Consider the following 27,648-nt stretch of genomic DNA (forward strand, 5'->3'; position numbering starts at 1 on the left):
ACCTACACGGAAGAGGCCGACAATACGTATCGTTCCGATACTGAAGATTACAGTATCCACTCAGTCTGAGGACAAAAGTGTGTATAGCAAAACATCTGCATTTCCGATTTCTCTGTTCCTGCAAGAGTTTAACAAGTGTGATAATGCAATGCGCCTAGACCAGGGGTCTTCAACCTTTTTCAGCTCAAGGACCCCTTGGCTGTGAGAGGGACTGAGCACGGACCCCCACACCTGGCCCACCTCAAATCCTGTCTATCATTTGGACAGTCAGTCATGAGTGCCTACTGTAGCCTACATGCACGCACGCGCGTGCGCGCACAATCTTTAACAGAAGTTGTTATTAACAGGGTGTAACTAGGCCTACTGCTTTATACAACTTGTTTCTGATATTTCTTTACAAATTGTTGCATAAATTCGCCCTATAATAGAATGAATGTCACAAGGGTTAACTAAGGTGGATATGTTCAGCTAAATTCAGGCAAAGCTTCATTATCTCAAACTGTTACAGACAGAAAGCCTGTTACTCTTGTGTAAATACTACTGTACTTTGTCTTACAGAAGGAAACAAAAACACATGAGATTATCGTTATCGTTTTATTGTGATGGTAGCCTATGAAATCGCGTTGAACGTCGGATGAAATTAATTCGCGCAGAACGCCTTGACGCGCAAAGACCGCAGACTCTCGTAAAAGAAAACACAAAGCAAAACATCACACAGAACAAATAGGCTACCCCGCAAAGCTCAGGGTCCATCAGTCCCGACATTGAGCAAACGAATCAAACAGTCGGAACGTAATTTATCTCACGGAATGAAAAGAACGAGTTTGCTTATGGTCAGATGCTGCTGAAAACAAAGGTATTTTTAAACTAAAACGCACGGGAGAAAAAGTGTTCTTTAATCGCGATGATCCAACTCAATTTAGTAGGCTAGGCATATTTGAGTTGGATCAAGTATGTACGAGTCTTTTCTTGTCTGCGTTTACTGGCTATTCATGGAAGCCGTGTTGGCATCCTCTATCCGAACCTCCATGTCTGACGTGTAGCTTTTCCCCCGGGGAGTTAAAAAACCATCCATCATTCTTATTTGATTGCTAATGTGTTTTGGCATAGGTTGGCAAAAGTTACACAGGGAGGATCACATGAATGTGTTATTTAAAAACGAATATGAAGCGAATTTCTTTTGAACATTATGTTAACTAAAACCAATTTTATTTTTTGGAGGAGAAATAAAAATGCTTCAGACGAAATATTTTCGCGGACCCCCTGCAGTACCTCCGCGGACCCCCGGTTGAAGACCCATGGCCTAGACATTTATATCCATGTGTGCATGTGTGTGTGTGTGTGTGTGCGTGTGTGTGTGGCTCATAAGAGCTGTATGGAGACCAGCAGCATGTTTGCTTTTTCCACAGAGCAGGTACTAACAGATGGGGAGTGGTTATACAAATAAACAGCAGTAAAATCCACCCACGTGACTTCTTTACCCACCTCTCCTTTCCTTGGAAGTTTGCAACACAGGATGTGTCTGTTAGCCGTCAAGCAAATGCGCGTATCTTTCATCTACAACACCCACAACATCTCTTCTGCCACTCACATGCTGTGAGTTATTGCTTTGGAATAGTGTCGGCTGGGTGACTTTCTTTCGCTCATTACCTCTGTCGAAAGATTTTTCCTTTTGACTGAATTCCAAGATGATTAGATGTTACGCAGTAGGAAATTTCCGGTGGTTTCATTTTCCCACACCGCAGACACCTTTTCTAAAACGTGAATCACACCAAATTAAGGATCTCCAGTGAGGACTGCGGAGCTGAATGCGGGATGTGTTTGTCTTGGCAGCCGACCCGCGTTGGTTCCAGCTTACTGCTGTCAGCGACTACGTGTGACACCGGGCCAGGCACGAGGCTCGCCCGCGTCTCGGCCGCGTCTCGGCCAGCCTTTGGGGCGTGCTGTCAGTCGGTCCCTCGCCGACGCAGACACAGAGCAGGGGCTGTGGTCGAGCGCTGCACTGCTAACCGGGCCAAGCACGAAGCCTTTCCAGCTCAAGCGTGGCCAACCCATATTTATCCCGACCGCAAGACAATGTTTCTCCAACAGTCTGAGTCCAATTACACAGCCTGAGAGGCCAAGAGCGGGACTGCGATACCGTAACACAGGCCCGCCCAGGAGGTACAGGGACCCTCCAAGAGCATCCAGAACCAGACTACCACGCCAGGATGGATGGATGGATGGTAAATGGATATACTACCAGACGAATACACAATTAGACAGATAGAGAGATGGAGAAATGGATACACAGACAGGCAGATAACTTCACTGATGCCCAAAAGGACAACTGAAAGTCACAAGTCAGGGTGTCCTGGTTGAGTTGGAACATCACTAAACACTTCAATTAAAACGCTTGAGCCTCAGACCCCCTACCCCAGCAAGAAGAGAAAAGAAGACCGTGGGCTGAAACTACAGAGAAAGTAAGTGCGTTGGAGACTGTTCTCAGCAAACACCCCACCCCACCCCAACTCCCCCACCCCCACTCACCCAAACACTTTGGGGCAGGCTGTGGTGATTACCCAATCCCTCTCTGCCTTACACGGCCTCTGATGGAGCTCTCCTTTTGATACACGAGTAGAAAGTGGGCGGCCCTACCCAAGGCTTCTTACCACTTGTTGCGTGGGCTGTGACCAGGCTTTCTTTCTTTAGGTGGGGATTTTTCTGTATTCGCCGTTTATTTGAAATAATACCACCGCAAAGGTTTTTCTTTCTCTCCTTCTGTCTCTCCCTCGGTCTCTCTCTCTCAGTCTTGATAAATATAAAACATCCGACTGCCTCGGAACTATCACCAGGGGGAATTCACTTCGGCTTGGGCTTGGAGCAAGAATTGCCACCCTTGCGGGTAAAGGGTTTCATTTCATCCATTCGTGACGACGCACTGCAATGGGAACAGGCAACGGAGAGACAGGATCTCCGACTCTGATCCCACTTGAACTCTGGTCCTGGACGAGGATCCGGGTGGGAGCGGAGAACGGAACATTCTGAGGCTTTTTGGAAATCCTGGCAGGGTAATTGACATAAGATGTTGTTGTTGACGCTATTCCACTGCGGAGGACGAGAGATGGTACAGAATTCTTGGTTACACATCTCGTCTTGCAGTGGGAATCCCCCACTGAGACAGCACATCTTGCTATCATTTACCATGATATTTTTTTTTCTCTCTTTCTCTTGAATGTCACAGTGGACAACAGCCATTGAGGGGAAATACAGTGAACTTTCGAACTCTGGCTTTAAATCAAATCAAATTAAATCACCAACACCCACCAAAACAAACCCACACACTAATTTTTTTTAGCAGCGTCATAACCGATACAACTGGTATCACTGGCTATATCTACAACTGACGAAAACTCCCTTGAGATGAAAAAAAAGAGAGACCATGGAGACTGCAAGGCACCGAAAAAGCACCCTTTTATCCGCTCAGTCACAACACCGCGCGCAAGACGCTTGGCGTCTGAATAGCCGGCATCACACCGCCAGCGAAATGCCCTCGTGCTCTATAATCCAAACACACCGATATGCCCTTTCTCTCTATCGCCACTCATCTCCTTGCTAGGGAGGGGGAAGCAAACACAACCAAATAGCTTTGGAGACAATGCACCACTTTCACCTTTATCACGCGACGATTCCCTCTATCAGGGCCCCCCCCAACCCTTTGCGGACGAAGAGTTGGGTGCTATGACTAAGGGCCTTTCATGCCTTCTTTCATACCCCCCCCCCCCCCCCCCAAACACACTTATGCTGGTGTCTCTGGTGTGGGTTCTCTGTCCCACAGCTGCCATTGTCTGCTTATCTGCTTCCTCTCAGTAGAGGGGGCAGACAGTGCCCCTGTTTTGGCTGCACCTCTCCTCTCCATTGCCTCCTTGCACTCCCCCTCTTCTCTTTACCTTCTTCTCTACTCTCTCTCTCTCTGTCTCTATCTATCACTCTATCCCTGTCGGGTCCACTTCCCCTCTGTGCTATCCACTCTGAGGCTCTCATCTCACTGTTTGCTCTTATCTTGGATGATTGTGTGTGAGTGAGTGAGTGAGTGCTCTATTGGTTTTCCTAAAGAAAAAAGAGGCAAAAGAAAGGATATATACCATGGTGGCACTTGCATGCTTTGAAGAGACTGGATTGTGTTCTTCAGCTTCCTGTAGAACCCCTTTTCAAAGCCTGCCAGGCACAAACCTGTATACATCAAACCCTGACTTTTCGGGTTGGACTTTGTTTTACTTTCACCACGCCAGTGTGACTGTGTGCGTGTGCGTGTGTGTGTGTGTGTGTGTGTAGGTGGGGGAGGTTGGTGTGGTTAGAGAGAAGCAGGCTACAGGGGTACCTACCGTCCTGGGGTATGGCAGAGGGACACGTCTCCTTCAGAAGGTCTCCCAGTGTGTAGGGCTGACCCTCGGAGGACACTGGCCGGAAGAGCTTCTGAATGAAAGGCCTCTCGCTCATGGCCTTAACGAGAAGGAGAGAAAAAGTGGAAGGAACTGTCAGAATCTAAGGCACAAAGATTGTACATGACATATGCAAACATATTATGCAATTGACCTGTCGCTAAGCGCTGCCCTTAGAAGGCAGATGAGCCTCTGACAGTCCAGCCTCAACTGACTTGGACATCAGTTTGAACAACTCCTTAGTAAACAACAGGGAGGAGGCATAAAATGTAAAATTAATGGTGGATTTATGGAGTTTATTTAATAAAAAAAACCCACATGGATAACCATGGTCAAACGATGTACATGGGGAACGTGTAATGCCGATGTACAGTACCCCGGGAGGCTAGAAAATGGGGGTATATTTCAGCAGCAGCCTACAGGACATCTCTCGCATTTGCAACAGCTCGATGTTATGTAAGCTACTAAGCCGACAACGTGCTCCCTGTTAAATCCCAAGATGAAGATGCTCATTACCCAACTCTTTCTACATTGAATGTTAACATAGCCTGATATCTGTAAGTCTCAATCTTCCACTAGCTAGCTAACATTGACGTTAGGTTTTTTTTTTTGCGCTGTGATACTCGCCTCCACTTTAAGCTTTACTTTTAAGTCACCTTCTGTATGTATTTTAAAGTTTTTAATGTACCCCTTCATAGCATAATTAAGTCCCTTTTGATTGCGTCTGCAGGAAATGAAATCGCTCAAAAACATCTTCAAGGCCTGCTTTGTCAGCTGCCATGCCATGAGATTCCCACAATAACAATTGGGGGCTGGGCTTAGCGACAGGTCAATTGTGCTTTCCTGGTAAGAATGAACAATACAAGTGTGTCCTGTCTGATTGCACCCTTACGGTGCTTTACTGGTCAGAGTGATTCATCTTCAGGAGGACAAGAACTGCATTAACAGCATTATGGTGACGTTTGGCCACCGCAGATTTCCAGGGCATTTCGAGGTCTATTCATGACCATTATACATGCTGATCACACTACTGTGCAAAAGTTTATTGAGCCAGCAGCTGCAGCTCTGTAGCTGCCTGCCTGCTTTTGATAAAAAAATAAAAAATAAAAAAAATCATGAAGACATTACTTCAAGACCTCAAGAAAAATACAATTATAAATGGTCTGATTTGTCCTTTAGGCACTCACATATTACAACACCAAATCAGAAAAAGTTGGGACATTGTGTAAAATGTGAATAAAAACAAAATGTAATAATCTACAAATCTTGTAAACGTATATGTAGTTGCAAAAAGGACACAGACAACATTATCAATTGAAAATCACAAATGTGACTACTTCATGGAAAATATATGCTCATTTTTAATTTCATCCTAGCAACACATTCCAAAAAAAGTTGGGATGGGGCAACAAAATGCTGGAAAAGTTGTGCAATGATGAAGAAAACAAAAGGAGGACTATTTCACAACTAATTAGGGAAACTGGCAACATGATTGTGTGTGAAAGAGCATCCCAGAGAGACAGAAGTAAAGATGTAGGGGCATTCATCACAATGACATTTTAATGCTTCTTAACATGAAATTATAAAGTATTTGGGAGTTCATCACACACAGTGCATATTATAACATCCTTAAAATATTCAGAGAATCCAGATCAATATTGGCAAAGCTAGATACTGTAGCTGAAATCAATATTGGGTGGTCGTGGTTTTTTTTTTACCTCAGATGGCTCTGCATTAAAACCAGGCCTGTTTCTATGAACACAATCACTGTTTGAGCTCAAGAAAAACTTCTGATAACCATTGTCTATTAGCACAGTTTGATAGTGAATTCAGAAATGTTAGAGTTAAAGTGGGAAACAATCTTATGGTTAGACACTCAAATTTTGCAATTTTGTTTGGAAATCATGGACTCTCCTGGGCTAAGAGATACAAGTATATCCAACCTATCCAACTTGTTTCAGCGCTCAGTTCATCAAAACCTACACCATGACACAACACCTATGACTGTGTGGAGGTGCATTAGTGCCTACAGCAAGGGTATCTTGCAAGGCAAAATACATTTTTAATGATGTATACAGCAACATAAAGGTGTTCTGTTGGGTTGAGGTCAGGACTCTGTGCAGGCCAGTCAAGTTCATCCACACCAAACTCATCACACCTGTCATCCATGTCTTTATGGACCTTGCTTTGTGCACTGGTGCACAGTCATGTTGGAACAGGAAGGGGCCATCCCTGAGCTGGGCTTGGTCTGTTCGTTTCAGTAAAAGGAGCTCTGAATGCTTCAGCATTAACCAAGAGATTTTGGAAAATTCCATGCTATGCGCTTTGTGGAATAGTTTGGGGATGGCCACTTCCTGTTCCAACATGACTGTATTCATGGGTTTCATCAGGTCCCTTTCCACAGGTATGAAATCAAGCACCTTGATTATCAATGCAGACTGCATGGTGCTTGATTAATACACCTGTGGAAAGGGACCTGATGAAACCCATGAATACCAGTGCACCAAGCAAGGTCCATAGAGACATGGGTGGCAAAGTTTGGTGTGGATGAACCTGACTGGCCTGCACAGAGTTCTCACCTCAACCCAATAGAACACCTTGGGGATGAATTAAAGCGGAGACTGAAAGCCAGTCTCCTCGTCCAACATCAGTGTGTGACTTAACAAATGTGCTTCTGAAATAATGGTCAAAAATGGCCATAAACACACTCTAAACCTTGTGGAAAGCCTTCCCAGAAGAGTTGAAGCCGTTATAGCTGCAAAGGGTGGACCAATGTCATATTAAGCCCTATGGCTTAAGAATAGGGTGTGACTCATGTGGGGGTCAAGGCAGGTGACCCAATACTTTTGGCAATATAGTGTATATTGAAATAGGAAATTAGGAGGAAATAATGACAGGGACCTAATGAAAATAACCTCATCAAGATCACAGAGCCCTGAAAGGTATTGCATCAGAGTTGTGCAACACTATGCAACAAATTGACATTTTTAATAAGGCATGTTTTATAGGCAACAACTTTTGGCTTCCATCTTCAAATTTATATAGTTGGTATAATGGTCTGTGTTTCTCTCTAGCTGTCCAGGAAAAAAACTACGCTCTTGTAGTCTGGGATGGATCACTCTGTGAAATTGAAAGAGAGGCCTTCACAGCACAACATCGCTAGCTAGAACGCCAAAAGATGATGATGTGCAAGAAACGTTTTTGAAAGAAAATAAGCCAACAAGCGCATTCTTAAACTTGTCAAGAAAGGCATTTACATCCCATAATATCAGCACACCAATAGACTGGTGGTGAGGTGCCGTGAGAATCCAAAGCTAATGAGATGGGTCCGGATCTGTTCATCTGAGCTCACGGAGAGGTGTTTGGGCTTGGGCCCGCTCCAGGCGTCTTTGTCAGGGCTTTGCACGCGGGCCCCGGCGCTCCTGTCACTAAGCTGTCTGAGCTGACAAACGGGCCGAGCGACAGACAATAGGCGTCCCGGCGCGGAGCCGTGAAAAGGAAACCGCGGGCGGCGCTGCTCGGGTGTCGCCGCTGTGTAACTAACACCGGGCCGCGGGTCGCGGACGGGAGAGCGGGTGAACAGCCCGAGCCGTCTCGGCGCCGATCCGGTTTCCAGAAACTCTGACTCACTGGCAGGAAGTTACGTTCCCCCGGGATTTAACGCACAGGGCCTTGGAGAGCAGGGAGAGAGTGTGAGAAGTGACAGCTATTTCGCTGCATTTTTAAAATGGCCGGCCATTAATTATTGAGCTCGGCATCAAACAAAAGGCCCCATTAATACAGATGAGAAGCACAATGCACCTGAGCCACGACACTTTTCTTTTCAGCCTATCACCTGACACCTGACCTGCTGAAGGACCACATGGTGACAGGGACTGGAGCATCTCCAGCCTTTCCCTTAGAGAGAGAGAGAGAGAGATGGATAGAGAGAGAGAGAGAGAGAGAGAGAGAGAGAGAGAGAGAGAGAGAGAGAGAGAAAGAAAGATGGATAGAGAGAGGGGGGAAGAGAGAGTAAAATAGAGAGAAAGAAAGAGAGAAAGAGAGAGAAAGAGAGAGAGAGAGAGAGAGAGAGAGAGAGAGAGAGAGAAAAGAATTCACCAGAACAGAGAACAGAGCGCTAGCAGTAATAGCAAGCCTATAATTGGCAGTCAATTAATTCCACGTAATTTATGTCAATAAGCTGGGGAGTTAAGGGGGATAAGCATCAATCAAGGTGACTTTCCACTCATTGTGAAGGAGTGCCTCCACAAACACAATATCGTCTTGGCACTACATCATGAAACAAGTTTGAATAGCAACCAAACCTTGGACTGCAACCAAACTTGACTTGTTGCTGCTGAAAATGATTTTGCATATAGCACATACTTCTGAACCACATGTGATGGAAAACCACAGGTGCATGTGCAGCTAAATGATTCGTTTTGAAATTCTTATTTCACAATATTCTGTAGAACTCCAGTCAGCGACATATAAACAGCCTCAGGTAATGGCCATCTGGGTGTGGACTCATGAATAGTAAACATTCTTTTAGCATCCCACTCAAAATATAACTCAACCTGCTTGGCCTAATACACAGAAATAAGTATGTTTGCGACAGGGTTCCAAATCAAAGACAAGTGTAATAGCTTCCCTGACCTTCCCTGACAAAAAAAAAGGGAAAAAACCTGAGAGTTTGAGAGCCGTTTCGTAAGTTAAATAGTTTAATAATTTAATTTCCATGTCCACCGCAGTGTGTCTGTGAACTGAGGGACAATAAACAGCCAACTCTGTTACTAGAACAAGCCAGGAATCACTCATTAAAGAGAGAAACTATCGTTAAAAAGTTTGATTACTCCAGTGAGTACAGTCTGCACTTAGAAAGCTTCCCTGCATCACACCTGATGAGAGAATAAGCAGGAAAGGTAACCAAACTATAGGACAATGCTTCGCCTGATACTAATGTAAAACGGAGCCGCGTGGCTATGGCAAGCAATCCACCTAGCCTACACTATAGGACAATGTCCCAATAAATATAAAGATATTAGGGAGTTTAGTCACAGGCAGTGGCGGTCTGTCCATAAGGGCAACACGCTAGAGCTTAGATCGGGCCGAAAAAATCAAGCCGGACCCTACCCGAGCCCGTGCACTTTTTTGTGTCGGAGCCCGGCCCGGCCCGGCCCGACACATTAACTGTAATAACGAGCCCAAGCCCGATTTATACCCGACAATATTTTAATACGTGAGCCGCTATAATTGACGTTCAACTACAATTCCAAGTTGTTTAACTACACAAATCTGTTAAGAATTATCTTAATTACTAATGCAACAAGGACCAAGCATGTAAACTGCGTAGTTTGTTTATAGGCAACACAATGTACTGTAGCCTAAGCCTATACAGCTGAGCAGTGTGATGCGTGCGAGTGGAGGAGACGCAGCGCATGACACGTGTTGCATTTTGTAACTTGTGCAACGTTGTACACATTTTGTTACTTAGGCCTACTTTGCAAAACAATATATATATGGATGCCATATGAGTATCGTATGCAATATGAGTCTCGAATTGGATACCATGCAGGCATTTGCTAAGACCACAAAACCGGATTTTGAACGTGCCTTGCCATAGAGAAACACATGATAGCGTCGGATTATGAACAACATATATGCCACAAAAGCACACACAACATGTGGTAAGTCGAGCTAAATGAAGTTATTATTTTGCTGTCACTTCGTGAATTGTTTATCCTAGAAGGGTGTATTCGTATCAATAGCTCGGTGTGTCCTCTTTCATCTGACATGCGTGCCATATCTGTGCGATCATGGTCGAGTAATTCAAAGTAGCCTAATGGGTGCGGGTGACTGTAGCCTAAATATGATACACATTTTCATAGTTGATCGTACAGTACAAACAAGTGCCTGTCGTTAGAAAGCCCTACTTCTGCTCTTTCGTGCGTAAAAAGGTCTTATCTCGCTGCAACTAATAATAGCGGAGCAATGCAACAGAGAAGAACGGGTGTGTATTTGATGCACTTTGTTTCAATCGGGCTCTAAGGGCTAATCAAGTAACGATAAAAAAAAAAAAAAGAAAAACACACAAATGCTTGATCAGAGGCCCGACCCGACCCGACCCGACCCGGCCCGGCCCGGCCCGAGGATAGTGGCGAGAAATATCGGCCCGACCCGGCCCGTGGGTCGGGTCGGGTCCGGGTCGGGCTCTGGCAGAGAATCTAACCTCTACAACACGCCACGAAAGGCAAAAAGGAGGGAATTGGACAGTGGGGTCTAGAGTTCCTAAACCTTTACAGAATGTAGGAAGAAGTGAGGCAACACAATGGTAAACATGCCCCTGCCCTGCCCCATGTTGCTGGCATCAAATTCAACAAAATAAAATGTGCAGTTTTCAACTTGATATGTTGTCCATGTCCTTTTTGCAGCTACGGGTTTATGAGATTTGTAGATTATAACAGTCTGTTTTTATTGACATTTACACATAATTTGCATGTCCTAACATTGTATGATTTGGGGTGGTAAACATGATGACAAACATTACAATAAATGTAAATAATAAAGGGGGTAGTATATTCAAATGACTTTGATTATGGTTTGAAACGCATTTTCAGAGATCACAAGCTCTCATAAAGTAGTAGCCTAACTTGAAAGTAACCTATTCATTGCATTGCATTCATATGCAAATCAGGGTTGATCTGTGTACACATCTAATATACACCTTGAATTCCAACTCCACACTGTAGTACTATAACACTAATTTAGGATCTAAATACATTTTCAGAGACCACCAGTCTCATAAAAGTAGTAACTAAAATTAGTACATTCATTTCTTGGTTTAATAGCATGCTAATCACTGTTGATATGCTAACAAGTTATACCAACTTGACCAAGCAGTGGTATAAAGAAAAATACTGCTGCATGGAAAATATGTCGTTTCTTTTTATCGTAATCATGATACAAATATTTTGTCATCATGTTACAAACAAAAAAAAAAGTATTAAGACAAAATCTCCTGACTTTCCATGTCTATAAATTATGAACTGATTAATTGAAAAGAGAACAATCGTTCGTTACAGCCCTGCAGGTGATATTTGGAATGAGTTGTGCTGATATGGCATGGGTTTAGGGCTGGGACAGTATGGATGTTTTCTTACCACGGTTGGAAGGCAAAGCTCCCAAGGCATGGCGCTCCCCAATTTTTGCTTGCTTGATCTTTTGATGATACATTTTGCGGTTACGGTTACGGTTTATGGGTTGCTTGTGAATTTCACAATCTTTCACAATTTCATCCTGAACATATAGAGTATGCAAGCGCAGACATGAAAACCAGTTCCTGAAATGTTTCCTGAAAATGCATTCCAACTCTTAGAAGCTTAGGGTATTAGTCACAACACAGGGTGGGAGGGCATCTCATTAGGCATCAGCACTTGTGTGACCATGTGACGATCAATGGGGTACCAGGCAGGCAATCATTCTACAGCTCATATGGTGCCCTCTGCTGGCACAAGTCTACAACTTCCACAAACCCAAGCTTATTTTTCAAGCTTGAAGTAGAGCAAGTAACAGTCAAGTATGAGGCCATAGTATGGGCAAAGGCAGTCAACAACTCAGAACAGGGCCTGGGTCATCCGCTCCCCGCTCCCCCCACCCCCACCCAACGTATGGGACACAAAATACAACACAGAGGTTCAGAAGAGTCTGCAATGGATCTGTTTCAGCAGAGAGGATTCATGGTGTACCTGGTATATCCTGAAAGGTATGTACCGGAAGCCTCCTTCCTCAGTTGGATATTCCATCAGCTTTCGATTCATGGCCCAGAACTGGTCAAATTTATCTGCAGAAAAGAAAGATGAAAACAAAAAAATGAAGGGGAAATCATCTGCCAATGAGAACATTCAGATTACAATGTTGATGTGAAATGGATGCTCAAATTGTGGCTCAAAAAAGTTGTCGTTCTCAGCTATGGGAAACCTCCACTTTCGCGCTTGAACTCTTGACTATTTAAGTGGAGGGCTATTATGAGTTGGCAGCTGCTCCGAGGTGAGAGTAAGAGGATCAGCTGAGCAAGAGCCACACCGAGTTCTGCCTCTCACGGCACAGAGCGGGAGCCCTTAACACTCCCGCGTGGGTGTTCACGGCCTGCTTCCCCACCACCACGGTTGACACATTAACACGCTCCCAGGTGAGCTGACCCCAGTTCCGCAGTCAGCAAATGTGACTCTCGCCTTACCACTGGCCCCCTCCCCTCATACCACAGGGGTAGATGGTTGCCGGAGTTTGTGGTGGAGATGCCTCACAAACCCAGTTTGAACTCAGAGACCCGCTGGCAGGGGCGAGGGGGAGGAGGGTTGGGGTGGGTCTCTGTTATTTCTAAAAACCTATTGCTAGCCCATAAATCCAGTTATGAAAATAGATGGAGAGAGAGAGAGAGAGGGAGAGAGAGAGAGAGAGGGAGAGAGAGAGAGAGAAAGAGAAAGAGAGAGAGCAAGAGAGCGAGAGAGATTTTATGACGCACCATTCTGAAGGCCCATCCACAGCTGCTTGTGGTCTTTCTTTTGCATGTCGTTGATCACCTGGCCCTTGTGCTTGAGTGCATCCGCCTCCTTGATGCCGGACATGAAGTGGGCTTCGATCACAGAATTGGATGGGCAGTGAAGCAGGTCCCGCTCGGGGAAACTCTACAAAGCACAGCGCAGAAGCATGAGGACTCAAGGAGGATGTAGTAGGAAACCCAAGTGGAAAACACAAGAGATATATGCCTGTACACACACAGATCAGCAAGAAACAGTAAATGAGACATCACAGCTTTTCTAGAAATTGTTAAGAGTGAGAAGGTAGAATCTAAGATCTCAGAGCAGTGCTGCACTACTGCCGCAATACAAATATATTCCTTTCATGTCAATCGACGTTAAGTGCAGATGCCTCCTGGAATCAGGGAAGGCTTGAGCACTAAAGATCCACATGAAAGGCTGAAAAAGCAAACTGTACTAGACCACAGTAGAATGACTCCATTACATAACTCTTCATTCTTGGCCGTGGCTTACTGGTTAAGGAATCAGGCAGGCAAGTAAAGGGTGGCCAGTACAAACCACATCCAAGACTGAGCCTTGAGCAAGGCTCCTAACTCCCAACGGCTGCCCACTGCTCTGGGTGTGTGTGTGTGCTCACTACTCACTTGTGTGTTCACTGGGCCTAGTGCGTGTGTGCGCATGTGTTCACTAGGCACGGATGGGTCAGAGGACGAAGTTGATGAATAATAATCTATCTATCTATTTTTACAACATTTTAATTAAGCCAATAATCCAGTAATGACTCATTAGAGGGTGAGTTATACTGTGAAACTTGGATGAAGAACATACCTTAAAGTGCACAGTGACGTTCCAGGGTAGGGCAGTGTTCGATGCATGTAGATCAAACAACACTCCAATAGGGTAATGCCTTCAAAAATTAGAATAAGCAATACATCAAATCATGATCAATACATTTCATTTAAAAAAAAAAAATGGAAGTAATGCAACTGTGTGTGGTTTGTGCACAGGGAAATTATTTTCAGAGATGATTGAAATACTACTACTACTACAAATAATAACAATAGTAATAATAATAATAATAATAATATGCTAATAACTGATGTGAACCAAATACTTTTGTTGAATTAAACTCAACTGTCATATGCTGTCTCCAATTTCATACTTGTTAACTAAATTATACTCGTGCTTTTGAAAAAATATTTTTTACACTGCAACAGAAGACAGAACTGTGATCTGAAGGCAAAGGCATCAAATAAAATGCTGACTATGCCTGTTTCCATCCAGCACTGGCCTACACTGGCCAAGCCAATACTGCCCCCTTGTGTCAATAAAAAAATACTGCGTCTAAATATTTTGTCAACTCATTAAGTTGGATCATACTTTGCTTTGGACATACTGTATGAACCCGATGTCCATCTCTTTGGAATAAAGAGGTAGATATTCTAACAAGCAAGAAAGATGGGTTTATTCCCACACTATAAAACGCATTCAATGAATTTCAATCATGTGACTGGCCCCTCTGAAGCAGTTTTGTGTGAGGTGAGGTCTGAATTGACATTCTCAGAATCCACATAGTCTAGTGACAGTAGTGGCTGATGATTATGGGCTGATGAGAAGTTATCACTGCTGTGGCGTCACTCATAATTAATGAGCATACTGTAAGTGTAAGCGTATTGTAACATATAACACACATATAACATACTTCGTTGACAATCAATGCATTTCCATTTATCTCTCAAAGTTTGGATTGCGCTTCACTAAAACATAAGTTCTTGACTTGCCTGAGTGCAGACAGTCAAAATGTCATAAAAATGCACCCGATCAGTAGGGTTGGTCACCGAAAACTGTACTTTTACCAGTACCGACCGAATTCGCTCTATTACAGAGTATTAGTTCACGTGAAATTGAACGGTGCCAAATGTAAAAAATTTCATGTGCATCAGGAGCGGAGTGCACCAATAGGGTTCGGGATCACGGCGTGAAAACTTCACGGGCACAGCCATATTGGCAGACTCACTACTAAGTTTACTGTTGCTTAGTTTTTGCCTTCTTGGTCGTATGTTGCTGTGTAGTGGGGTGTAACAGCACAACCCATGATCGCCAGAGGAAAAGAATCACTAATACTATATTTCTGCTTCTTGTCTTCTGCATCTGAATGAATGGATATTACGTTCGGTGCGCTACCAGCATGGCGGCAATTCCTAGAATGCAAGGTGTGTGCCCGTGCCCTATTGAGCTCATGTCTGAGTGCAATGTTATATCTGTCTCAAAAACAAAAGTTATTATGGTTAACTTAATATGCCCCATTTAAACCTGCATGTGTTGCGCCAGGAGTGGGCATAAATTAAGAATCAGAATAGTATCCCTGGTACTTAAAATAATAATGAAATATGGTAGAGTGCTATGGAATGCACCTACCATTCTGAATTAGAGGTGAAGCACCTATTAAAAATGGTAAAAGCATGTGACAGTTCAAAGCATGTGACAGGAAAATATCTAATGCTATTTATGCTAATGTATTGTGGCTTAACAGCATTAAAAATATATAGACTATTTGCCAGCTACTCGCTGTAATATTAGATTTGTTGTGTGACAACAGTTGCAATAGGGAAAGAAACGGCATGCTTTCGCTCCGCTGCACCATGCTGATTAGCAAATAAGAGAGGGTCAGAATAAAATATACTGTATGTAAGAGCAGAGGAGTACTGTGTTTGATAGCCCAAGAGTTCATGATCCACAGCTGTTGAAATTAGCAGAACATCTGCAGCCATCAGGCAATGGGACTAATGCTAATGGCTCTCAAGTCTCACACATCAACCAGAGACGGTTTATAAAGCGAGACGATTCATATGAGGGTAAATTCTGGTTTCATTGTGACGCAACTGCCACTCCCATTTAGGAGGCAAACGGGAGCATTTCTATGGGAGAAATAAACCTGTTATCAACGGCACCTGCTTCTGCTGATTCTACACCGTTCTAAACCGATTATCTCGTCACTGATCCCCTTTAGGAGGTGGAAGTGGTGCCATTTCATTCCATTGAAAAAACCCTTTATGATTCATCTTAGTAACTATACGATCTTTGCATCAACTGTGTGAGACACGCATCTTTGCTTCCCCTGATGTACTGCTACAACTTGATTATTATATACAAGTTGAAGTGAAGACAGAATCCGTTCGTTTTGTAGACTACAATTTGCTGGTTAATCTACAAATGCAGATAACCTCATAGGAATGCTAGCGTTTCAAGGTAGCACAATGCTCCGTATTAAAACGAGGTCTGTTCAAATGGGAAGGAGGAGATATCAACATACTGTTACACTGCATAAAAAACATACAAAAGTGAATGGATTGCCTTTCTCATGAACATGGCCTAAAATAGCCTCATCATGGTAAAATGGACTGCATTTATATATCATCATACAACCCCAATGGACTAAGTGTTTGTCTGTTGTCTACGTACGATCCACTGTTCATATGATGCTCATACTTTAGGAGGGAATGGGGTGGAGGAGAGGGCTTTGTATTAGTATACTGCTGTATTGGTGTATTGTTGTATGTAAACATGTTGTCTCACCAATATTACCAAACCATTTTTAAAGGAATTCAGGGGATGTCATGGATATGGGGCCCATTCAAATTTGGCGTACTGGGAGGATCCACAAATTGTTCCCCTTTCCATAACACTGCAGGGCAGGTCATTTGGCTTTGGCAGAGCTCTCTGAATCCAAGTGCCCTTCAGCGTTACTGTTGGATACCACGCATGTCTCACTCTTTCCCCTTAACTCACTTATTCTACATTTCCTTTTGAAATACTGACAATATACCTGTGCCATTGTGTCATTCTCCTATTATTCTATTATTTCCATTAGTGGGATTATACATTTGACATGCCATTCTCCAAATATAGATGTAAACGCCACTAACCATTTCAAAGGTGTTCCCTCGTATTCAAACCACATCTCCTCGACATCCTCTTGCTTCATCACTTTCAGAAAGTGCTTCTTCACTTTGTCTGTGACGAGGGTTAAATAGCTTACCCTTGGCAGGAGAAGCTGTGGATATTAAGCCACACATTATCACATGCACATGATGCCCTCTTACATAATGTTACCTCTTCACATTCCCAATGAGTGAGGGAATGATTTAATATACTGGTAGGCCTGAACAAACACAGACTAAGGTTTTCTACTGAATCGGTGGGGAAGTACCTTGTCGTTTTCAGGGTAGGAACTTAAGATAACAGAACAGTACTCAGCCTACTACATGGCAAATTTTAGTAATTTTCAGTACTAGTTTATTTGATATAACTTTATAAAACACTTCTTCAGAATATAAGATATATTCTATTACAATCTAATTGAGAAGCTGGGCTGCAATAATGCAATATTGAAGAGTTTTAAGTAGCAACATCACCTAGGCCACAAACATCTAGATGTGCTCAGATCAGTTGAATGATTACTAACTAGTAATAACTCTTACCTACAGTAAGACATTTCAAGACGAGAAAAGCAATCAAGATAAGGAAATCATGTCCCCACTAAATCACAATAAGGGTGTGCAAATACCCACATAAAAGGGCTCAGCCTCCCTCTCGGTGACCTCGTCCTGGTACAGGGTGAAACATGTTGGAATCCTCCCGAACCAGACATCACGCAATACATCCTTGTCATCTGCCATTCTCACGTTTCTCCGGGCAACACATACATAGGATGTCCTACTCACTAACTACTAGATACCTAAGAAAAAGAAATCATGGCAAATCAATGGTAGCTCAGTGACTCTCCTAAGTAGTTTACAATGTGCTTCTCTGTACAACACAATAACGTTTTAGCAGTCACTATACAGTCGTTGAAAAACTGCTGTACCATGTCAACGTTAAGTTTAATGTCAGGTTTAAACTAAGAAGGATAGCATAGCTAACTGGCTAGGGTACCTGACTACGTTGTCCTGCTATTTGGCTAGTAAATTATACCATGTCTGTGTTGCCATTAAGCCACATCTAACTGGCTAACTGATGTAGCTTTTGAATAGAAGTAACATTAGTTTAACAAACAAGATGCTGCTTAATTAATGGTATTCTATGAGCTGTCATCACCTGACAGGTCAACTTCATTTGAATTGATGACATAGCATTGGAAGCTAAAATGCTAACTGTTAGCATTGGGCAACTAGCTAGGTAACTAGCATAACATGTTTAATGATACGGTAGACTGACCAAGTTTTTATTTGCTCTGAAGACACTGGTTCAGTCATTCAAACATACCACAATTATAAGACAGGGGACGATATGAAACGCTTATTAGAAGGCATCTTACTTTCCACTGCGTTCTCCTGCTTTACTCCGAGCAGAGCCTGTGTACAAGGGTCCAGAAGAACCGGAAACACGTCATGATTCGTGTGACACACCTCTCATCTGACAGACCGCTGCATCAACAATATTGTTGGCTATTTGTAATGTAAATGTACATACACCTCAATAAATATGAACAAAATATATAAGCTGAGACTTGCATGATAATGCCGTTTTAATGACCATCATGCCACATTTACAAATATTTGGCTGTTCACAAAGTAGGAAGAAACAAGTTTTGCATGTGATTGACCATTAACAATAGTGGAGAAACCATTTTACAAATTGCTCATCAAAGTGAAACAAGTGTGCAACTTTAATAAGAGATATAACTGCAAGACAATTCTTAAAATAATTAGGTATTTAATATACATGTGGGTTAAGTCATCTTGGATCTGTAGGCTATGCATTTTGTGTTATATGTTTTTTCTTTTCTTTTAAAAAATGATGTAGCTCTACTGAAGTTTCATGAAAGGGTGTGATGCAGAGAGTTTTGATGTTGAAATTGTGCGCAAGTAAACTTCCGCCCTAGGTCTTCAGGCGCCATATTTGATCAACTGCCCCATATTTGTATTCTTTTTTCCTTCCCAGAAAGTTCAGGGAACTACGAATAGCAGCAACAAACAGAAAGTCAAGACAAACTACTGCTATAACGTCTAATGTTTTCATGTGACACCAGAGGACATACTTGAGTCTCACAAGGATATCTAAAGATATTCTGAAACGGTAAATCCAACAAGCTAATGTTAGCTCTCTACCGTTAGCTTTTCGTTAACTTTAGCAAGCAGCCAGCTCGGTGCATTCGTCTTATTGTTGTTGACCGCAACGTGTTACGTTAGTCTAACTCGTAAAGTACATTGCATTTGAACTATTCGACACCTGGAAAGTGGTTCGTCGTTACATACATTTATATATTTATAGAAGCCTACCCAGCTACTTCTAACATTTCGTATGTAAGTCGCCGAACCTATCCAAATATCAAGCGCCAAAAGTGGCTAACTTGCACAAGTTGAAACACTGCGCTTGACTAGCAGTGTTGATTCTCCACAACAGCGTTAGCTAGCTGGCCTGCGTTATCAGTCGTTTGCATGGTCATCTGCTGTACACTAAAGTAATGCAGGAAGGATTAGAACAATTTCTTTCTTGTGTTGAATAGCACTAGTCCTCTCGTGTTGTCGCCTGCCGAACTTGCCTGGTTACCTTGTTTGAATGGGAGAATCAACTTCCCCCGGAACATCCACAGTAAACTACGTTAATCGACTTCCTATCTGACTTGGCTAGTTAGCTACTCTGCATTCGAGCCTCCATCACATTTGCTGCTGACCCCAGTTATTATGTTTAATCTAATTTAACTGTAACAAATGCCATAAACTGGGTGCATGAGTTCCACGACTTAATGAAAGAAGTCTGGCATGAACGTGGCCAGAATGAACACAAAGCGCTTTGAAGCGGTTCAATGGAGTGTATTAAATGTTGAAATGTTCACCCACATAGAAAGTTGAAAGTGGATTAAAAAAATGTGCTTCATGTGCTGTTTCTCTTGATGCAATATCAGATGTCTCTTGTGGATTTGGGGAAGAGACTGCTTGAGGCGGCACGCAAAGGGCTAGATGATGAGGTCAGGACTCTCATGGCCAATGGAGCTCCTTTCACTACAGACTGGGTAAGCATATTTGTACTACAGTATCACTGTAAGAGAATTGTTTATACGGCAACTAATCAAATACAAAACTCCATATGTTCATATTTACACATATGTGCAAATGTATGCACTCTGTGTATGTTAATAATTATCATATAATACCATTGTTATTATTTGATTCTCACCTGTGACATGTTTTCAGCTTGGGACCTCACCTCTTCATCTTGCTGCACAATATGGACACTACTCTACTGCAGAAGTACTCCTCCGTGCAGGCGTCAGCAGGGACGCCCGCACCAAGGTGGACAGGACCCCTCTTCACATGGCTGCTGCAGAGGGGCATAACAGCATCGTGGAGCTTCTTGTTAAGGTAAAGGCTCAACACGGCATCTTGCTGTAAGCCCCCCATACTGTTTTATCATTTGTAACAGCAGCTCATAGAAATCAGTTGCAATGGGCATTATTATAAAACAAATGTGAAATATGTTTTGTGTGTTTGTGTGTAGGACTGTATCTTTAAAAGAGCTTATTGAGCAAGGCACTTATAACCCTGAGTCGCGATGTACGTTGCTTTGGACAGAAGCTTCAGCCAAATGATTACGTATGTGTTGTGTTGTGTTGTGCAGAGTGGGGCGGATGTGAACGCCAAAGACATGCTGAAGATGACCGCGCTCCACTGGGCCACTGAGCACGGGCACAGGGTCGTGGCGGAGCTCCTGGTCAAGTACGGCGCCGACACACACGTCATGAGCAAGTTCGACAAGACGCCCTTCCACATCGCCGTGGACAAGGGCAACACCGAACTCATGCTACTCTTGCAGGTAGTGTATCTGGTAAATAAACAAATCAATTTATCCTGAGCCTATACTAGTGTGTGCAGGGCGGGACGGGGAGAAATGGCCTGCCCGGGTTTGTTGCGAGTCCCTCTCACTTTGGATAAAAGCATCTGCTAAATTAGTACATTGTACTCACTAAGTTTCTTTATTTCTGCTAAATATCACTGTTACTGTATTTTAGCCTATGTTTCTAGACCGCTCAAAAGTATAGCCATTCTGATGGCCTGTCTAGAATAGATCATGTAATAGTGTTGTAATGTGTGTCTAAATTATGTGTGTGCTGTGTATTTCTATGAAGTTGTGTGTGTCGTGTGTTGTGTCTAAGCTGTGTGTTGTGTGTATTTTATGACAGGAGGGCATGCAGCACCAGGTGAACCTGAACCCTCTGAGCAGCTCCAACACCTCCATGCCCAATCCTCAGTTCCTCATCTCCTCCTCGGGGGAGGTCGTGAACCTCTCGGACATCGTCCTCACCGCTGCTAAGTCCAACTCCGGTAGGAAGACCACCCACAGGGCCAGTGTGCTGCTAAACATGCCATGCTGTACACACATAGGCATCTCACAGGCTGGCTACACCCGCCACGTAAATGAAACGCTCCATTTTCGGGGGGTGTAAAAATTGTTGAAAAGACCGTTCTCATTTTTTGGAATGTATATGCTGCTCTCACGTCTGGTGCAGCCCGTTTCATTGATTGTAGAGGAAACCAATTGTTGCAGCATACACTCCACTAAGAGAGCACTTCATCTGTCATCTGCTTAAGATTTCAAATGCTTACGGACCCCTGTGTGTCTTTTGCCAGTTGGTGCCACTGAGGAAGTGATCGCTGCAAACTCTGTGGATTCCGCCATCCAGCAGGTTGTCGGGGAAGGAGGGCAGAGGGTCATCACCATAGTAACTGACCAGCAGGGTAACCTGCAGCCAGCCACTTTGGGGCAGAAGTTCTTTGTCACCATGCAAGGACAACAAAGTGAGTGATTGACAGCATAGTTGCCTTATATTAGCTTAACTGCTTATATTAGAAGGTAAAAAGGTTAGGCAAAACGGCAGACTCCATCTTTGGAGCTCATTTAATCGAATCAAATCTACGGGTGGAGTGAAATCATACTTACATTTGCATAGTATACTATGCTATGTTACTATTTTATTAGTATGCTATTATTATGTTATGAGCTTTAAGTAGTGTTAAATCATAGATATTCACTGCAGATTGTGCATTAAAGTCCTTCCTCCATAGGGCAATTATAGGTCACTCACATTCTGAGACTGATGTCTTGTTATCACATTCTCCTGTGAAAACATCCTGTCCTGTTGTATTGGATGTGACTGGTGTGTTTTTGTTCTGAGTACAGTGGTGGCTGTCCCAGCTGGACAGATCACAGAGGAAGTTGTGGTGGAGGAGTCCAAGCCTCCCACGCCACGCAAGAGGAAACTGGAACAAGTGACCTACCACGTGGATCCCAAACTGAAGGTTTGTGAGCTATTAGTTGCTTCAGTGCTTCATAGGAAGTAGGAAAAGTTTCAACATTGTTCTTCTTCCTTTTTTTTTTCTAGTATGAAGTTCTAAATCACTGAACAAAACAAGGACATTCCTTTGGCATGTTTTATGGGCAGAGCAAAACAATTACTTATGTATGATCTTTTATCATGTTACAAATCGCTGATGTATTCTGTGGCGATAAGATATTAGCACTTATCAGTCTCGTTGGTTGTAGGTTATGACAGGCCTATAGAATCTATACAACCCTATGCCATATTCTTGCATTTTCAGTTCTGTTAGTTAACTTTTTTGCTCATTCACTTCCACACTTCTGGCTTTTTTCACGTCTTGTTTAGTGTTCCATGCTGTTAGTTAATGCTGTTGCTGCTTCCTGTAAAACCTCCTTCACTCCCTGCCCCTCACTGACTATCTCCCCTCTGTTGTGCACCGTCGCAGCAGGAGAAGGCGGAGACGGACAGCCGCGAGCAGCTGGAGAAGCAGCTGATGGAGGCCAACCAGCGGGCGCAGGAGTACCGGCAGCAGCTGCTGCAGAAGGAGCAGGAGGCCGAGCAGTACCGCCTCAAGCTGGAGGCCATGACCAACGGCCAGACCAACGGCACGGGCGACGGCGCCGCCGGTGCCACTGAGGGCCAGGAGGAGGTGGTGCTCCAGGAGGAGGTGGAGGAGGGGGAGGGGGAGGAGGTGGAGCAGGAAGAGGAGGTGGCGGAGGGGGAGGAGGTGGTCATGATGTCGGAGGGCACCACCATCATCATCAAGCCCGGCGAGCTGGACGCAGACGTGGTGGAGGAGGAGGAGGGCGAGCAGGTGACGCTGGTGGACGTGGCGGAGAGCGCCGCTGTGCTGCAGACGCCGGTGTCCACGTAACACCTCCACACACACACACACACACACACACACACACTTAACTCCTCCCAGCAGCTCTAAAGCCCAAAGGCACTTCCCCCACTCAGGAACTACACAAACTAGACGACGCCCCTGTAGTATTTCTTGTTTTTAATTTATTTATATTAATCACCGTGATGAGTTACAAGACGACAACTACTTTTTATACTTTATTTGGAAGAAATGGGACACGATGGACCAGAGGGCTAATCGATAACCGGATACATCAGCTCGCACTCAAGAACTGGACCAACGTCCGAGTCCACAGCACAGGAGACTGACATTTTACCCTGGACGTGGGTGTGGTCCTCTTCACTGAGACTGACTTGATCTTTGCTGAGCTGTCTTGTAGCTGAATCTTTCACTGTTGCCTTAATATCTCCAAAACCCAGCGCAAACAAAGCCTGTTGTTTCTACCGCGTACCGGTTACACCTTCCACCCCTCTCTGCTTGTGTTCGCAAAGAGACGAGGAAGCTGGCGTGATGCGATCAGACGGGGCCAGTCTGTCTCTGTGTGGTAGGTGTCAGCGCCAGGCGTCGGGATCCCGTCTGCTGCTCTCCGCAATCACAGTCTGCGCCTCCGCCAGTTGTACCATCGGTCTGAAAATCAGCTTCAAAGCAGTGACGATTTTGTTCCCATAGTCGTTAAAACTGAATCGACATTTTAAGAAGTATTTTTGTGTTGGTGTTCCAGCAGCTTTTTGAGGTCATTGTCAAGGGTTCTGTAGCAGTGCCGTGTGTGGCTATTGGGTCTGGTGACAGCCTTTACTGTTTGCCTGCTTTGCCTCGTATAGCTTACATTTATAATGTATTAGCTTGCGTTTACAAAGTCTTTTGTGGGGGCGACGACTAATGTCGACCTGGACGCATCTGTTTTTACTATTCATTCCACTATTACTAGCTCGTATGTTATTGGGAGATAATATACTTAACACATGAGGTAACAGTTGAAAGAACATCCTGCCTGCTCTCATTCAGGCAGAAGAGTATAGGTACAACATGGAGGATGTGTGGAATCGACAACTACTGCCAATGTAGCATCTCTTACTGCTCTCCCTTTTTACTGTGTCGATTCTGTTTTTATTGTTTTCATTTTATTGACTACAGGGTCATGTGGTGTTTTATGTGTGACCTGTTGTAAACATTATATTAGTCAGTGTTCAACACGATGACCTGTCTAAAATGAAACACAGCCCTAATTTCTCTGTTGTTATTCACCGAGTGTGATGCTTGCGGATATTATACACTAGGAACTTTTTTGTTTATTTTTAGTACATGTGAAGCATTGAACTCATTTAATTTGTCTGTGAATACTGGGTTACTCCAGAGCCACAACTGGGTGAACAAAAACGACTAAAAATATAATATGATAGGCCTTGAAATGTTGCTATTTATTAGATTGTACATGCATTTCCATCACTGTGTAAATTCATTTAAAAACTGACAGATTGGAAGTTGGTGGTCTGCAATGAGCACTACAGATGTGGAACTAATTTATACGTCAGTTAGGTGCATCATATTTCAATTTGCCCTGAAGAACTACATAGGAAAGAGATGCTGCATAGATACCAATGAATGGAAGTATCCCTGAGCTTTTTTTTTTTACCAAGTTTGGAAATATTGGTACTGTTTTTAACTACAGCTGAGCTATCCCATATTTAGGGGCTGCTTTTATGAAGATCTTACACTTCAATAGAACACTATCAGGTAATTTTGATACCTTAAAGCAGTGTTTTGTATTTGCTTTTTGTAAATAGATGTTTTAGTGAGAATCATTATGAATATAATTGTTTTACAAGTACTTGGTTTTTTAAAGAAAATATATATAAACCTATGTAGATTTCAATAAATACTAAATATACTTTAAGGCACCTGTTGAATATGCCCCCCTTTTTTTTTATCACCGTTTGTCTTTATGTCAGCTATTTCTTGTAATGAATGTTTGTGTGTATTCATGCATTATATGTGTAATGTGTTTCAAGCGTCCGTTGCCCAGGTCATTGCAGGTGCGTCACTTCAGCAGAGCCACAGCTCCATCCTCAGTTCCTCACTGATGTCGCTTTGCCTTTCATCTCCGCACGTCTGTTCTCGCCTCTTCATTGATGTCTAACCGCCAGCTGCCTTAAGCCAACCAGCAGCTTAAGAACGCAGACACCATTTGATTGCCTTGTCAGTTGTAGGTAAGGTGCCGAAGTCTATGTGATGTATATTATAATTTGTGTGATTATCACATTGGTTAGAAACCTCAAGAAAAGAAAGAATAAATTGACATATGGCCCTTTAAAGAGACCCTATGCAACTTTCTGCAGGAGACGATCGCTCCTTGTTTACATCTGGAAGTCTGAGACGAAGAACCACGCTTGCAATTTATATATTTAGATATAGCCTATACATGTATAAATATACACGCTAAAGCTGTCGGGGAAGCTCTGCAGAGAAAATGCAAGCATAAAACGAGCGAAAACGAAACCAGAGATGAAATCGCCAATCCTGCATAGTTCCTCTTTAATGGCCCTTCATATTTAAGGTTATTCTGGATGCATAGAGACTGTATCTGTATTGAATGGCATAGTGTTCTATTCAGTGCAGCTCTTACCCAGACTCTGAGGACTCTCCTCATAAAGAGTTCATTTCTCCGGCTTGGTGGCCCTAATTATTTGCCTCCACTACCATTAAGGACATCAGGGCTCCGAAAATGAGCTGTCAGTCCGTGACCAAACGAGAACGGAGGCCGATCCGAGCGAGGTGACAAGGGCAGATAGAGATGGATGACGCAGGGGGTTCAAACCACAAAACCACACCACCAACACGCACGCACACACACACACACACACACACACACCCCTGTATTGATCTATTGAAGTTTGTAAAGGAACTTAACATGCTCCTTTACATGCCTTTCTATTCTGTGTTGTAATGGTAGACTAAAATGAAAGGCCACAAGGGGAAGTGTTTTGGTGGTACGATGTATGATTTCACACCGAGCTGCATGTTGCTGTGTAAAACGCACTTGGCAAAGCTCGGATATAAATAGACATGGGAAAGAAGCTTCTGCTCTCCCGGAGCCGTGAATGTGGGATAGTTCAGTTCAGTGTGAATAAGACATTTTGTTGCATTTCATCCAAACTCACATTTTTTTTTCAGATGCTTTCATTGTTTATTACATCGAGAAATCTCACTCTTGTCTCAAAGTATCTATTCAGCTAAATTTACAGGAGGAATTTCAGACACAGCTGTCTCTTAGAAGCACTACACAAAGAAACACCAACATACTGTGGCACTGTGATGCATGATTAAGTGGGTTGTACAAATACGTTGCCAATGAACAGTTATGCAAGCCACCTGTTGTGGGGAACTGTAAACAGTTGAAAGGCACAAGTTTTACAAATTTCAAAGAACAGCCGCCAGAAATGTTCAACCATTAATTAATCACAGAAACAAGATCAGTTAGGTCCAGAGCCACCAGGCAAGTTGACGTTAAGTAGGCACAGAATGTTTAAAAGTCATCAAGTGTTTCACCGAAGCTGTACAGGATTCACTAATGTCGACTCCGTCTCTACCCTCGACGCAAATATTATCACTGATAGTGAAGCTATGAACCAAATGCAAACACTTTTACATGGCCAAATGATATTCAGTGTTCATTTAAGCACAGAATAATCCCCCCTCAGATGTGCTGTTCACCACATTTTCCCTACTGAAGCGTAATTATACGGTGTGTTCATCCTTGTGCAATATGACATTACATCAACAAAGCAGAAATTGAAACAACTTGCCACACCCTGGCCACAGCTTGCACAGAAAGTACAAGAGTACAATATCAAAATATTGAAGGAGTGAGTGAGTGAGGAAGAGCTTAAAGGACAACAGCTGTTAGTTTTGTTTGTTTATCATCTCCAGAAGAAAACAAAGCAGCACTGGGATGACTAAGCAAACCAAGATACCTTATGACACGTCGGATCACATGACCCGCGCACATCCTGCCTCCAATTCCTCATCAAAGGAGGTCACTAATGACATCATCAGTTTAGCTCATATTAAAGCAAAAGAAAAGACAAAAGGCAGAGAAAGAAATTCATCCATTCAGATTCCTGTCACTGAGGTGTCTAAGTGGTTGGGTTGTGTGTTGGATGCAGGGAGGCACACAGGGTTTGTCCATATTTGCTTTGTCCCCACTGTGACGTAAACAATTTGTTGATTTGTGATGTGTGTGTGACTTCAGAGCCAGATCACTTGTGTTTAGTGTGTAAAGGTTGTGGATGATTGGAGCATTATGCCCCTGTGTTGAGGTTTGTGTTCAGGGTGTGTAAAGGTTGTGGAAGATGGGGAGGACATTATCCTTCTCCATCGAGGTTTGTGTTTAGGGTGTAAAGGTTGTGGATGATTGGGACATTATCTTCCTGCATCGAGGTTTGTGTTTATAATTAGGGTGTAAAGGTTGTGGTCGATTGGGACATTATCCTTCTTCATTGCTGTTTGTGTTTAGGGTGTAAAGGTTGT

At 43.4% G+C, this 27,648-nt stretch overlaps 2 protein-coding genes across 6 annotated transcripts in view; one reads left to right on the forward strand and one right to left on the reverse strand.

Annotated features, from left to right (window-relative positions):
* Positions 1–18,311, reverse strand: part of atg5 (ATG5 autophagy related 5 homolog (S. cerevisiae)) — a 24,592-nt gene extending 6,281 nt beyond the window's left edge. The window contains exons 1-7 of one of the 2 annotated variants that reach the window (XM_062538618.1): positions 18,255–18,311; positions 17,509–17,675; positions 16,864–16,991; positions 13,766–13,844; positions 12,922–13,084; positions 12,146–12,240; positions 4,365–4,482 (exon numbers count right to left, since the gene is read on the reverse strand). In XM_062538618.1, the coding sequence (XP_062394602.1) occupies positions 4,365–4,482; positions 12,146–12,240; positions 12,922–13,084; positions 13,766–13,844; positions 16,864–16,991; positions 17,509–17,616 (691 nt within the window). In that variant the 5' untranslated portion in view covers positions 17,617–17,675; positions 18,255–18,311. Of the gene's footprint in view, positions 1–4,364; positions 4,483–12,145; positions 12,241–12,921; positions 13,085–13,765; positions 13,845–16,863; positions 16,992–17,508; positions 17,676–18,202; positions 18,221–18,254 lie in introns of those variants that run through there. The other variant, XM_062538620.1, reaches the window with a different exon arrangement.
* A 531-nt stretch (positions 18,312–18,842) lies between these two features.
* On the forward strand, positions 18,843–25,013 carry gabpb2b (GA binding protein transcription factor subunit beta 2b). 4 transcript variants are annotated; one of them, XM_062538621.1, is made up of 8 exons: positions 18,843–19,015; positions 19,845–19,952; positions 20,134–20,301; positions 20,558–20,764; positions 21,120–21,261; positions 21,568–21,735; positions 22,118–22,236; positions 22,702–25,013. In XM_062538621.1, the coding sequence occupies exons 2-8, from the start codon at positions 19,845–19,847 to the stop codon at positions 23,128–23,130; spliced, it is 1,341 nt and encodes a 446-aa protein (XP_062394605.1). In that variant the 5' UTR covers positions 18,843–19,015; the 3' UTR covers positions 23,131–25,013. The 4 variants fall into 4 exon arrangements, with proteins under 4 accessions (XP_062394605.1, XP_062394606.1, XP_062394607.1 ...); XM_062538622.1 differs by having other exon boundaries at positions 22,705–25,013; XM_062538623.1 differs by having other exon boundaries at positions 20,558–20,752.
* Positions 25,014–27,648: the final 2,635 nt, after the last annotated feature.

Source organism: Sardina pilchardus, chromosome 6, assembly GCF_963854185.1.
Source record: "Sardina pilchardus chromosome 6, fSarPil1.1, whole genome shotgun sequence".
In the NCBI taxonomy this organism is placed as follows: domain Eukaryota; kingdom Metazoa; phylum Chordata; class Actinopteri; order Clupeiformes; family Clupeidae; genus Sardina; species Sardina pilchardus.

Coding starts and splice junctions, on each gene's coding strand:
- gabpb2b (XM_062538621.1), top strand. CDS start 19,845: ATGTCTCTTGTGGATTTGGGGAAGAGACTGCTTGAGGCGGCACGCAAA. Junction 20,302..20,557: donor TCGTGGAGCTTCTTGTTAAG/GTAAAGGCTCAA, acceptor TGTGTTGTGCAG/AGTGGGGCGGATGTGAACGC. Junction 21,736..22,117: donor CACCATGCAAGGACAACAAA/GTGAGTGATTGA, acceptor TTCTGAGTACAG/TGGTGGCTGTCCCAGCTGGA.